Below are 14,082 nucleotides of genomic sequence, written 5' to 3'. Positions count from 1 at the left end.
AGAATCCTGGAAAAACCCCTTGTGACATGTTCACCTGTTCCCGGGAGCTGTTTTTCCCATGATCCACAACAACAGCCTCCCATCTGACCTGAGAGAAAGCCTGGAGCTCAGTCACTGAGTGACATCACATGAACGGGCCAACAGATGCTCACATCCTCCAACAGTTCTCTATAGACCAGGAGAAAGCACACTCCCCATTTCAGCTGAGACCTATGTCTATTTTTGTGTTTGCGTGGCAATTAGAAATATATTATTCATTATTTGTTGTGCAGGATTTAATTTTCTTATTACTTCTTCTTGCTGAGAATCATCTAAGATGATTTATAGTCAACAACTTCTTTCATGATGGTAAGAATTTTGCACGTCTAGCTATTAAAAAAATTTTTTTTTTGAAAAGCAGGTGCACCTGTAGGTGTAATTAGTGATTTTCCTTAGAAATATTTCTACATTAAAAGTTTCCACATTTTAAAATTCACAAGCACAAACTTTAACTCAGTTTCTATATTTGCTCTGTTCTACAAACCGTCACGAAATTTATACTTGGGAAGCAGTAAAACATTGTGGTTTTAAAAAAAACTTTGTAAATTAGGGTGTGGAATGTATGCGCATATTTATTTAGGCCTCTTTACTCTGACATCCCTTAATTAAAACCCGCTAAAACCTCAGACAGAAGAAAAATCTCTGGTAAAGTTGTGAGGTAGCTTAAAGCAAGGCTACATTAGGTAATAAAACATCTCAAATACTTAAGTTTCACAGAATAATAAAGAAACAAAAGCTGTATTTTCATTACTGCAGATCTACCTGCTAAAAGCAATTATTGTAAAAAGAGTAAAAGAAAATGTTACAAGAACTTATTTAGGATAAAGCAAACGTAAAATATGATGCTCTGGTTAAGTAAGATAGTGGGAAGAAAACTCAGTTTTAAAAAAGATTGATCAGAATGCTAACGCTGGACATTACCTTGAACAAATCACTACCACTGTGTAACACGGTGATAGCAGAATCATGGTATGTAGATGATCTGGTACAGATGGGGAAACTGCTCAGAACTGATGGCCAAAAGATGGAAATAAATATAGATTATTTTAAAAGATTTACAATGGCCCTATCAATGTCTAAATCAAAGCCATGTTCAGTTCCATACCATGATTTTATTGTTGATGTTCACAGATATCTTTCAGTCTTTTTGTTCTTCAGCTGTTTTCACACTAAGGAACAGCAGAAAGTTTTGTCTCCGAATGATTGAAGCTAACAGAAAATTAACCCACAAGGCCTAAAGCTATAGCTGCAGCAAAACATCCTCCTTCGGCAGTGTTGATTCAGTGAAATAGGATACAAAGGCATTTTACACCTCTTAGAATTGTATTTTATAAAAACAATGAAAACATAGTTTAACATGTTTTTGTTGTAACAGTCATGAACTCCTTCACATCTACTTAGTCTATCAAATAACATTTTTAAAAGTGGTTTAGGGTTTTTACTGTAACATCAGAGACTCAATGTGGTGTACAAATAATTTGCAAGGGTATGTTTTCTTAAGAACCTGCTAAATAGGGTCTAAAGGTAAACACATTTCTAAAACCTATTTGTTTGACATTTTTAGTGTGAAAATGATAAAATTCTGCTACTGTTGAAAACTCACTGTAACAGAAACTGATGTTTCTGGAAAAAAGCATTTTTGGACAATTATAGGCATCAAAAATTCATATCACACAGTGTTACTATGGAATTAGCATATAATATAAGAATATTTATTTCAGTAAGTGCGAAACAGCAAAATATTAACATCACATATGACAGAAATGGCAACATAAAAATGGTTAAGTACCTGAAAGAACTTAAATTAAATATCTTAAGCACAGTACAGCTACCAGTGGATGGCAACAAACCATGAAGACAGTGACACATAAACTGTGCAGAGAGAAATATAAAAAAAGGACAAGATGCTATCAAAATAAATAATAAATACATATAAATAGTTGTTTTCTTAAAACTCAAGACTTTAGTTTTTAGTGCATGAATTTAACTGGATAAATATTGGATCAATTTGTTCTCAGAGGTCTTGAGTTCAAACTTAAGCTCTAATTGTAATTTACTATTGCCTGAGTAAAGTTTTGGCCAGTTTTACTCTTTCCTAACTACAGAGTTAACATTCGGAAATAAGAATTTACGCATCAATCAGACAAAAGAATAAATAAAAGGAAAAAATATGGGTGCATGTTTGCATCAGGTAGATTGAGTTGAAATGAAAAGTCTTTCCCTCTAAGCTTAGATTGGCAGCTCCACTTCTGTGGACAGTTTCTGACCAGTCACTTCCTGGTTTTATTTGATCCTAGATCGTTCCCATCTGAGAGGTGACCAAGTGAAAGGGAGTGAAAGACTCAAAGGCCAAATCCAGGGGCAGCTCATAACGTGAAGCCTGAAAGATTGGGTGAGCTTGGACTCCCCCTGATAGACTGCCAGCTGTGGTAGTGGGGAAATGGTGAGCTGAGAGGTAGTGGGCATGGTGACCAGGGTGGGATGTGTAGTTCCTTTCTGATTCCTGTGGAGATGGCTCCTGCTTCAAGGCAAAGTTACTACTGATGCTGAGGGGGGGAGTGAGAGGCCCGTCGTATGGAGGGGTGCTACTGCTGCACTCGTTAGGGGAGGGGTTGTCATATACAGGCACTTTGAACCCCTTCATTTGAAGAAGGTGGGATGCTTCAAGGGAGCCATATGGTGGGCTGGGAAGTCCTGGGGATGGGTAGCTGAGTGGATGTCCAGCCACTCGGTCACCTACTACTTGACTTCCACATTTGTCCTCAAGCTTGCTCATATTAAGAGGGGTGGGCCCAAGCTGCAGGCAGCCAGCTACGAGGTTACTTGTGGGCTGAGACAGACCTTTGCACAACATCTCCACAAACCCATGGCTCTCTGTGGACTGACCATTCTCGAGCACCTCAGAAAGAGCCCAGATGTAGTTGCGTGCTAGCCGCAGAGTCTCAATCTTTGATAGTTTCTGAGTTTTGGAGTAGCAGGGCATCACTCTGCGCAGGTTATCCAAAGCGTTGTTGAGCCCATGCATTCGAGAGCGCTCCCTTGCATTGGCTTTGATCCTTCGGGCACGAAACCTCTCCTGCCTAGCTTTGGTCATCTTCTTCTTCTTGGGACCTCTCCTTTTGGGGCAATTTTCTCCATTAGGCCCCATCTCCTCTTCCTCATCCTCCTCCTCTTCTTCCTCCATATCCTCACTGCCCAGTTCTCCGCAGGAGTGAATCTGACCTCCCAGAGCCAGGCCGTGGTGATGACTCTTCATCTCTGGACTTTCATCTCCATCCTGGGAGCTGCCATCCTCCTCAAGCCAGCTGAGGGAGCTGACCAGCTCACTCACATTCCCACTTTTCCCAAAGTGTTTATTCATCATCCTTATCTGAAAAAGTAGAGAGAATAGGTTACTACCTGTGCAGCTGTTTGTTATATGTAAATGTAAAAACTCTTAACAAATTTGCATAAGGTTAATGTGTATAATATGTCGCATATAGGTGCTCTGCAGTATACAGTGAAGAATGAAAAGGCTTTAGATGTTAATATGTTTAAATGTTTCAGTTGCAATATTTATCTTAGTGTTATTTTTGTAGTGTGACATCTATATAAAAAATAACAAAAAGTTTTGGTAGCCCCCCTTAGACCCCAGTCACTATCAGTGGCCCTCTTCTGGCCAACGCTTTCAAAAAAACACATTCTGGGGCTGCGTGTATTTTCAGCACCGCTGTGTGGACAGCTCACAGTGTTCAATAATGGGCTTTGCTTTTGTCATATGCATTTAAAAAAATCATTCTACTGTTAAAATGCTACATGTCATTCAGTATATTTGAAAATATATATAGGCCTACCGGTATATTGCCTTTTTTGTTTTGTTTTTTATTTGTTATTCCCACTGCTTTGCTCTCTCCAGAGACGCAATCAAACTGGGACACAACGGGATTTACTTAGAGCTCAAAGATTAAATTGGGAGCATACAACTCAACAAAAAATGCAGATACTCAGGCTTTATAATAAGGCAAACAACATATATTCTCTTCGATTTTAGGTTTACACGCGTTATCATTAAAAGAAAAAAACTTTCACACTAAACTGTTCATGCTCATTAAATATTTATATTTAGATTGAGGCCTTGTTATTAATTCGGGCATAAAGATTAAGGACAGAAAATATTGTTTTTGCAGCAAACTGCCCTAATTACTGCGCATTAATGCCCGAAACTGGGGCAGATTACCCTCCCGTTTGTGACTTTGTCCCGACTCTGTCGGAAAGAAATGTTGCTTTTGTTAAACGACAACATTTTTAACTATACCTTTCTGCAAACTAAATTGATATTTTGTCTTGTAATGCGGGGTATTTGATATGAATTAAGGTTATAAAATGTAAATTGAATTTTCCATTTTATTCTTTTGGCTTTTAAGTTGATTTTTAAATACAATACATTTATAAATATTTATCTCGCGGATCAAATTTGGCAAATAGAAAGAAAAATCAATATCTCTTATTTAAACCTTATGCTTTATAACCTTACACAAACGTCACTCACCTGTTTGGATGTAGCAATAAAGAAATAAGCAAGAATCTTTCAGAAATTCGGGTAATAAATCCAGAGTAGTTGTGGATTTTTTTTCTCCACGCTCATCCGCCAGTGTCCCAAAGTCAAACAGCCATGAACATGCTTGTAACTTTCAACTCAAAATGACACGTTGGGGCTGATGTGTTTTGGCTTTAGCCGAGTTCGCCCCACCCTCTTCTGTCCCACCCACCAACAATCTCATCCCAGAAGCGCGTGGCGCTCTCGTGACTGGGTGTTTGGAGAACAAGGAGGGGCGCGCTCCTGGACGCACTTGTAGCCCTTTATGTATAAATCAAGGGGTCCCAAAACAGTGAGGGGGTGACAGTTTCTAGAAAAACAAATTAATCCGATGGCGTATTTTGCAAAGCTTATCTTTGAGCGTCTTTCAGGTTAGAAATAGCAGATTTTGATTGATGCATGTCTAATACAAGCTTTAATTGATAGAAGTTTAGAATCCACCACCTGACACAAGTACAACACATAATATGTCAGCAGAATGGCAGTGTGTTTCCTCACTCAAAATGTTTTCCTGTGCATCTACAGATATCTTCTTAAAGTCTTTCTTGCTTGCTTTTCTTCGTTCTAAAATACATTTCTTTATAATTTTTTTAAATTATTTATTAGAGAATTAAATAAAGTACTTGTTTTTTCTTAAACAGTTCTGTGCTAAATAAACTGAGCTAAACTAATTCCTGTCGAGAACAAAATAACTGTGGCATATCTCCACATTTCTGCAGTTTTAAACACATGTGTAAAATAAACCTGTCCAACTGCAGATCTTGCTAATTACATGCACTCTAAACTTTTTATTTTTTAACATAGGTGACTTTAATTCGAGCTAATTGCTTAACTTCATCATTTCCTTATTATTTACCAATTCATTAGGGATAGGTCTCTATGTTGAATTGTGTTGGATTCTCAAAAGATTTTTTATTCAGAATATGAACAACTGCTGCAGCTTTTCGGTTTTGTTATACTGTGATTAAACTGCGTCATCCTAATTGACTGTTCGTCTTGTCATTAGTCGGTTGGATTAGGAATTTTCCACTTTGTTAAACTCACTGTTGTGAGACGCTCCTTCTTCTCTGCACATTTAAGTGATTATGACAGCTTGGTGCGTGATGAGCAGGTGTGTGTGTATTTCAATTGTTTTCTTCCATTGTTGGCGTCACATTCTGCCCTGGAGGACAATCAGATTATTGAATCAATTAACTCAATAATAGAGATGCAGGTACTTCATAAAGGCTGCAGATCCCATCGAATTTTGGGGATACTATAATAAACTGATACTAATCTTTGCCTGGAATATACAGATTCTAAAAAAAAATCAATTTTCTGAAGAAGGAAAAAAAAGACAGCAGTAGTTAAACAAAAAGCTGTTCAGAAAGTTAGGGATGGACAGACAGACAGATGGTACAGTGACAATTGCTTCAAGTTCAACTTGAAAAAGTTTTTTTTTTTTTTTGCTTATATGATTGACTTTATCAATTTTAGGACCATGCTCTACTCAGGCTTTAGCATCTAAAGGTAAAGGAGCGGGTCACAAACTCTAAGTTGAGTTGGATCTGAACACCATCTGCATAATTAAAAAGCCCAGCCACTTTTTCACTGTCTGAGAAACAGGAGGAGGAACAAACTCCCTCCAACTCTGCAGAAATACTTAAACCACTGCACGACAGAGATCAGTCTGATACACTTTGATGTGCCAGCTTCACTGCATAAAAGAAGAAACATCTGCATCATTCGTCGCATACTCCCCCACTTAGAGGAGATCTACCTGAGCCTTCTCTTCTAGAATGGGCCATGGACATCCGGAACAACCCAGGCCATTCAGATCACTGTTAGTATGATGCTTTCCTCTGGTTAAGCAGACTTATACAACTGTTTTTTGTTTGTTTTTTTCCACAAGGCTGTCCAGTAGACCACTGCACAATATTTTGGACTAATATTAAAATACTATTTATTACATATATCTTAACTATATCAAACTAAAATCAATACTGCAAAATTACATTTTGCTACTAGTTAACAAATCATCTTTGCCTTCGTCTTTTTCATTTTTTCTGCCTTCTCTTGAGAACATGGACATTATTAACTTGAAATATTTATAGGAAGAGGGTTCTCAGACCACAGATGGATGTCCTGTCATATTTAGAAGATTTTCTGTATGAGCGTTACCATTTTACCCAAAAGTCCATCATATACATACACAACTGCATCTGTCCTCACACTTGCAGATCTCTATATTTCTATTACTGGTCATAATTTGCATTATTTTTATCAGAAAGAAATGTATTTCAGATTTCATAAATACATTTCCAGTCGATATGATAGATGTCGAAATAGCCACTTAAAATGTGTAAAGGTTTCTAGTTTTTTCTAGTACAATTTTGAATTTTAACTTTCATATTTTAGTGCTATACAAATAGAACAACAGAGAGGAGAGGGCTTTTAATAAATGTTAATATGGCCTGTTATAACGGACTTCATATAAACCTAGTATTAACTTGAGCAGCAATCTTCTCCAACGCTATCTCTCTCTCCTTTGCAGCTATAACGCTGATGTCTGTCNCTTTGAAACACATTCTCCTATTTCTTTTTTTATTTCTGCATTAAAATCTCTAGGTCCAGTGGTGTGAAATAGGTACTTCCTGTTGCCTGTATTCATGGGGACTTGTCGAATCAGTGTTCCACTGATAATGGCTTTTCATACATGTTACGCACTTGTTCAACTCTGTGTGAACCTACTGAGAGTCGATTAAACAAACTCATGGCAGCCTTTGTAAAACCGAAAACTCATTTTGCATCCTTAGTCTAGATCAATTCAGAGTTAAGGATTTGAGTCTGAGTTTGTTAAACCTGCTTTGTGAAAGGGCCTCTGAATTAATTTGAAGTGATGTTTGTATGTATCCAACATATTCTTGATTTCTGTTCTGTTTATTCAAATATCATATATGTGATTTTATATAAGTATATAAGTATTCCCAAAATGAAACCAGAACCAGAATAGATGGGAACACAGTTTTCTAAGAGGTGACAACTCTTTTCCTCAATATTTATCGAAATATTAATTTCAATTAAAACTTAATTTAAATGTCAGATATAAGTACATAAGCACAAATTATTATCCTAAAGGTTCTGGACTTGGTGTAAAAATTGACCAAAGGAATTATAACAGATCCCTGCCAACATATGGCATCTATATGGAGAGGAAATGGACTGAAAAATGGGCCCCAATGGGATGGTCCACTGGTTACATAATACCACCATTTAAATTGCCAACCCTGACCCATATTGTCAGTTTTGTTGTGCAATTCAGACATGTTTTCTTGGAACCCCCATTACCCAGCCAAAACCTGCATTGGGGAACCTAAATTGACTTTCTGACATTGGTTGTATTTAGAAAATGCAATGCAAACACCAGATTGTCAGTGTCCATGGAGTGTAAACAAAATTCATATTTGGCCCTCACACGAAGGCTGGGATGTGGATACAGCTCACTTCTATCAGTACTTTTATTTAAGTAGTCATGTTTAAATTACCAGGTTTTACATAGTTTTATGTTTATACTGAGTTTGATAGTTGTATCTTAATTAGTTTTACATCATTCCTTTTTTTATCAAGCTTAAAAAGAGACAAAATCCAAACAAACACTTATAAACAATGAGCAAAACAAAAGCACAAACAAAGCCTTTGCACAGTTCGGACCACAAATGCCGGAGATAATAAAAGCCCGCCAGTCTCGTGCGTGGCGACCCGCCGCGCAGTAGGAGGCCATTGTCATATCTGGCCACTGACAACCGGAGTCTCGCGAGCTGCACGTGCTCCCCCACCCCACCCCACAACCCCAGGCCCCCATTGATCCCATTGTGCGCGCGACTGCGCACAGCTGCGCTCAGGACTGAACTTCAGAGGAGGAAAAACTTGTTTTTGAGCGTCCAAAAAGTTTTCACGGATACCTAAAATATGGTTAGGTGACTTAATGACATCAAAACATTGATTAAACAAGCTCTAGCAGATGGCAGAATGCAGGGAGCGCGCATCTTAGCATCATTTCTGCCTAGATGAGCTGGCGTCACCCGCCTCTGATTAAAGCTGGTGCTGATACAGGATTTATCCACCCAACGGTCTCTGGACAGAGCACTGGTCATGGAGGCACGTGGATTGACAGAGAGAGGAGCGTATTAGAGAGTGTAGTTCCAACTAATAATCTGAGCTCTGGGGTCCCCAGTTTAAACTGCCTCCACGCACCTGCAGCCTGCATGTGGAATCAGTGCCTCCCCACATTCCCCACCGGTTTCCCAAATAATTAAGTGATGAAAAAGGGAAAGCAGCCTGCTCCTATTTAGTGGGTAACACAGATAACCAGAAGAGATGAATATGACGAGTCAAACAGGCTTGTATGAGTTTGTTTGATGAACTGATTTTTTTTTTTTTTTTGCCACACCTAAGGATTTATACATTTCTGGCCAGAATAAAAAGTAGATAAGAATCCACATGATTTTATTGTTTGTCATTTTCTGTGAAGGGTTGCACGATGAAACAAGTTTTTAAACGCAATTTACTGATATAGTTGCTCCTTATAGGAATAACCATTATCCTTGACAAAGAAAAAAACTGCCACAAGTGAGTTGTGTCGCACTCGTGTCCCCGGGGACTAAGAGCGGATTGGGAGGGATTCATGCACTATGCTGACAGATGGGTCCTTGTTTCTGTCCCTTTTCTTCATCTCTGTCTCCCCCTGTCTCTTTTGCCAAAGCACAGACACACTCACATCAAGACAACACCAACACAATAGGAATTAAAGCTCTGGTCTGCACACATGCACTTTGGCCTGCTCCTGAAAGCTGAGCCCCCTGCAATGATCATAAAAGGACCCTGGATTTGTGTGAGGAGTTGGCGTGCTAAGACATTGGGGGGGTGCATGGGCGAGGCTGCAGTGATAAAATTGTATCATTGCCAAATAAATGTTCTCTTTGTAAACCAGATGTTTTTGTCACATAATCTGAACACACGGTTTTCAAGTTATTTTATTACTTTTCTTACATGTTATTATGTGAGGAACCAAAGTCAGAGGCTGAAAGGTCTGATGACTTTTGCATGCACATTTTCACACAGCAAACTAATACTTGTAATATTTTATTCTTAAATTAAAATTTTGATGGCAAGCAAGTCTTTGCAATTATTCATGTAAGCTAAAGCAGTACTAGATGACAAACTGAACACAAATCAATACATCAGTTTATGCAGTGATGACTTGGATCTGGGATTTTTACACCAACCTAAATTATGAATGCTTTATGTTCATGCTTCTGGAGGAACCTAAAAATAGATCAATAAAACTTTTTTGGTAAAATTCCAACTTCTAGGGACCTATATTTTAAATTAAGAAAATAAGATTAATAAGATTAGTATTGAACAAATCACACCATACCACTATGGAATTATAACAATTTGCGAAGAACTTTCTTTGTTTTTTTTTTTGTTTTGTTTTTTTCATGTAACAAAAGTGAAAACATCAATAATTACTTTTTTAAAGTTTAAGACTTATACAGGCCTACATCAAAATATTTTTAACCTTTTTGATATTTTTGAGCTTTTCTGGAATTATTATAAAACTGTGGACAGATGCTGGACAATGTTTATCTGACTACTTTGTCACACTTAATGCACATTTTTCTTACATGCAAAACATTTGATCTTGAAAGGAAATTCTATCAAAATATATTTTGTGATAAAATGTTGAAAAACAATAAAATAATATAGTGTCAGTAATTCTAATAATACTAAAAAGCCTAACTTGGGGCCTGTCCCCGGTTTCTCTCTGAAGCAGAATTGCAAGTCTGACAGTAGTGACCTGGCAGTTCCCTTTAGACCAAAGACCAGCAGTGAACAACAGTAAATCTGAAATTAAGGCATCGATTCCGACCACAATTAGTATCAGTATCAATCCTGATGCTGATACCGACTTGCTTATACATATTTCGGATTCATCCATCCACCACTAGTTTCAGATGCATATCGCTAATCTTGCACCTCACAGTGCATTCAATATGAGCTTAAAGAGGCATTTCAGAGTGTTTTAAGGATACTACCACCTGTGACCAAACCATAGAAGTGCAGCACTCTTCTGCTTGTTCTTGGGCTCGTAGTTGACAACGTTTTTTTGTTTTTTAAATGTTTTTTGACCTTACCTCATGTTGCCATTGGTGTCTGAGTAGAGCTGGATGCGGGTCGCCACAAAAACCATGTTAAATGAACCCCTTTGATTGTTTGCTTAGACCCATTGATGTCACATCCGGTGGGGAATAGGGGAAATTCGGACCCAAATTAAATTCAGAAAAATAGGCAACAGCCTTATAGATGCATCGGTGCTAAACTACTGAGGTGTCGGTCTGTTCATTAATTGATACTTTAGTTGTAAGCGGTCAAATAAATAGGCTATTTTACAAATGTTTTAAATTAAAAAGCCTCTTTAAAGAGCATTGAAGATACAGCACTAAATTTACAATATACATTAAAACAACCAGCTGCAACATAGTGCTGCAAACCATGAACATATAAGCCATAGGCAAAATACATATTGAATGATACTTTGATCAGTAGGTTAAGCTACAGTATAGAATCATACACTTCTGTGATAATTTACAGAGTAGTGTCTTGTTTCCTATATCTGATATCAGACCAGTCTCATGGTGCTGTTTGATCCAAGACCATCCTATTATATGTGTGTTATTTCATGTCTGTTAAACTGTTATGTCAATAGAATAACTCTCATGGATCCCATAGTGAATTTTGATAAGATCTAGCAGCATTTCATCTCCCCAATAAGAGTAGATTGCTTGACATTTATTCTTCTCTGTTCGAGCTAATGGGTTTGGAAAACATTCCAGTTGAGCAGAAATCTGGCTGTAGAATGGGAAGCAGGCCCAGGGGCAATTCTCACTAAGTGGGGAGAGAGCCATTAAACAAAGGTGCCTGTGGTTTCATATTCAGGATACTTTACAACCTCCATCCCAGGACATCAACACAGTTTTTTTTGGTTTGCTACTGAAGGGGGCAAAGGAAGGGGGGAGGGAGGAGGATCCATCTGCCACGCTACTGGTCCTGTGGGACACAGATATATCCCTGGGGTGTTTTGGAAAGAGAGGGTCTGAAAGGATTACACCCAACCACTAATCAACGACGCTAATCTGAGGGCCCCCTCACACAAACCTACTTATGTCCTAAAAGAAAATTTGGGTTGAGGGGATAACTTTACAACTCTGAGACTTGCTGAGTATGAACAATCTATACAGGACAAATGCAGGTTATCTGTACTGAGAGGACAATAAACATTAAAGGTTTGACTGGCAGTGAACAACAGTGTATCTGTGATCAGGTGCAAGCATCCCACAAGTGGCCTAATCTGAATCCCATTGTGACCATTATGCAAATAGACCAAAGCGAGAAGCCTAAAAAAAATACATTTGTTGAATGGAACAAACATCCTACAGTAATTAACATCAACTGATTTTGTTTTAAAGCATGTGTATATAAAAATATAAAATTTATATCAAAACATTTTGAAAAATCAACAGATTTCCCAAATAATAAAACCAATTTATTAAAACAATGACAAAAACAAAAAAGAAAAAAATCTATATACTCATTTTTTTAAAGATTTTTTTTTTCCTCCATGGGCTCTTTTACAATCTGGCTGCAAATATATCCCTGCAGACCAGTTACCTCAGAGCCAAATGAATCTCCACAGAGGAGATACACAAGGTGCAGCTGTCTTGGCAGGTCTCAGCATCTAGAGAAAAAAATAAGGATGTCACAAGTTTCATAGCCCCTCCTATTACCCCAACAGTTAGTATTTGATGTCTTAAGATCAGGTGGGATTTGGATTTGGTATTTGTGAATTCAAAGCACAACAGAAAAATATATTTAAAAAAATAATACTTAATGATTGTACTAGTCCTCCAGGGCACAGGGAACTCAACCATCCCTGGTCTGCACCTCCTTTGCCCACTGGCTAGCTTTTCTTAAGCTCTCTATGCCTGTAGCCTCATTGTTGTATGGGCCTAGCACTGTCAATATTAAGCCTGGCTAATGTGATCTAGAGGCAGCTGTAGCACCCTGATTATTACCATGACACAGCCGACCGAGGGTGTAATATCATTAAAAATAAATCAGGTGGTGTGGAGATTTGCTGATCCAGGGAGGAACTTTGAATGACATTAGCAGGAAGCATTGCAATGATTTCATTAGACAGTTGAGGCACCCAGGAGAATCTGTTAAAACATTTCCTTTAAGGTTTAGTAATTGAATCTGCTTTCACAGCCCTTTTCTAGAGGTAGAAAATAGGGCAATTGATCAGCTTTTCTTTGTTACTTTTGAATGTCTGACTGTTTCGTAAGACATAAGACTCTTTTTACAAAAACACGAGGACAACATGAAAGATCTCATTCTTTAAAGTAGGACAGGTATAATGAAAAGTTTTTTTTAGTCTGTTTGTAAGATGTTTTACATCTGACAACGCTTTCCCATTTGGCCAGGAATATGTATTTCCATCATAAAAGAAAATAATGATAATAAAGATGAGTAATTTGTACAGAACATTGGTGAAGTGTTTAGCATTTAAAGTTGAGTAAATGTGACCAATGTGACCAATATGGTCCTTCACCATCAAAATACAGAGCCAAGCTATTTGTTGCTCCTCTCCGGTCCGGCCAGGTCAAGATCTGCTGTTTCTATCACACAAAACAGGAAAAAGAACATCGAGAAGATCAGGGTTGTCAAATTGAAATATAGTAATGACAGATCAGTAACTATAAATTAGAGCATAATTCTTATATATTTCCAAAAAAATTTAGCTTGTTTAATTAAATTATTGGATGCAAACTATTGGTACTTCAACATATCAGGAAGCAAATTTCTCATCTCGATCAAAATATTTATTTAATTCGAGAGGCTTAAAAGTTTAATTGAATTTCATCAAAGTTTCATCCAGTCACAGCAACTTCCAAGAGCGAATAATAACTTCAAAAGAAACTTCTTATCGCAGGCATGGATGAAAAGATGCTGATTTTGGAAGTAGAGAACAAATATAGCTCATAAAAACCATGCATGATCCTAGTTGTCCTTGTTAGAAAAATTATCAACAATAAGAATATATTTAGGTAGAAACTGCACATATGCTGGATTCTGATGGGGATTTTTTTAATATGTCATATTAAATTAAGCGTTCATTTCCGCATGTTTTGCTCCTATGAGTTTCGCGCATGCTCTCCTCGAGCCCCGAGGAAGTCGGAGCAGAGCAGGACAGGAGCAACAATGGAGCCTGTAGGCTTTGCTTTGTGCAGGCAGTTACAGAGGATTTCGGGGTGAGACAACCAACTTCCGTCCAGTATGTTTGGATTGTCACAGAGAAAAAAAACAAAACAAACAAAAAAATCCAAACATGCAAAGCACAAACAAAAAAAAAATCTAAAAGAAAAACA

The 14,082-nt window shown here is 37.7% G+C and overlaps 1 protein-coding gene across 1 annotated transcript; it reads right to left on the bottom strand.

The window, feature by feature from the left end:
* Positions 1-935: 935 nt before the first annotated feature.
* Positions 936-4,729, bottom strand: LOC107086752 (neurogenic differentiation factor 4-like). The gene is made up of 2 exons (XM_015377893.1): positions 4,568-4,729; positions 936-3,409 (listed from the first exon to the last, which is right to left on the bottom strand). Exon 2 carries the CDS (start codon positions 3,401-3,403, stop codon positions 2,333-2,335), a length of 1,071 nt encoding a protein of 356 aa, XP_015233379.1. The 5' UTR covers positions 3,404-3,409; positions 4,568-4,729; the 3' UTR covers positions 936-2,332.
* Between the last annotated feature and the right edge of the window lie 9,353 nt (positions 4,730-14,082).

The sequence above is a fragment of the Cyprinodon variegatus genome, unplaced genomic scaffold (assembly GCF_000732505.1).
Source record: "Cyprinodon variegatus isolate N-32 unplaced genomic scaffold, C_variegatus-1.0 Scaffold161, whole genome shotgun sequence".
NCBI classification, from domain to species: Eukaryota; Metazoa; Chordata; class Actinopteri; order Cyprinodontiformes; family Cyprinodontidae; genus Cyprinodon; species Cyprinodon variegatus.
Note: the sequence above shows the minus strand (reverse complement) of the source record. Positions and strands in the feature narration are given on the sequence as shown.

Bases quoted from the DNA above. Each gene is read 5' to 3' on its own strand.
- LOC107086752 (XM_015377893.1), bottom strand. From the start codon at position 3,403: ATGATGAATAAACACTTTGGGAAAAGTGGGAATGTGAGTGAGCTGGTC.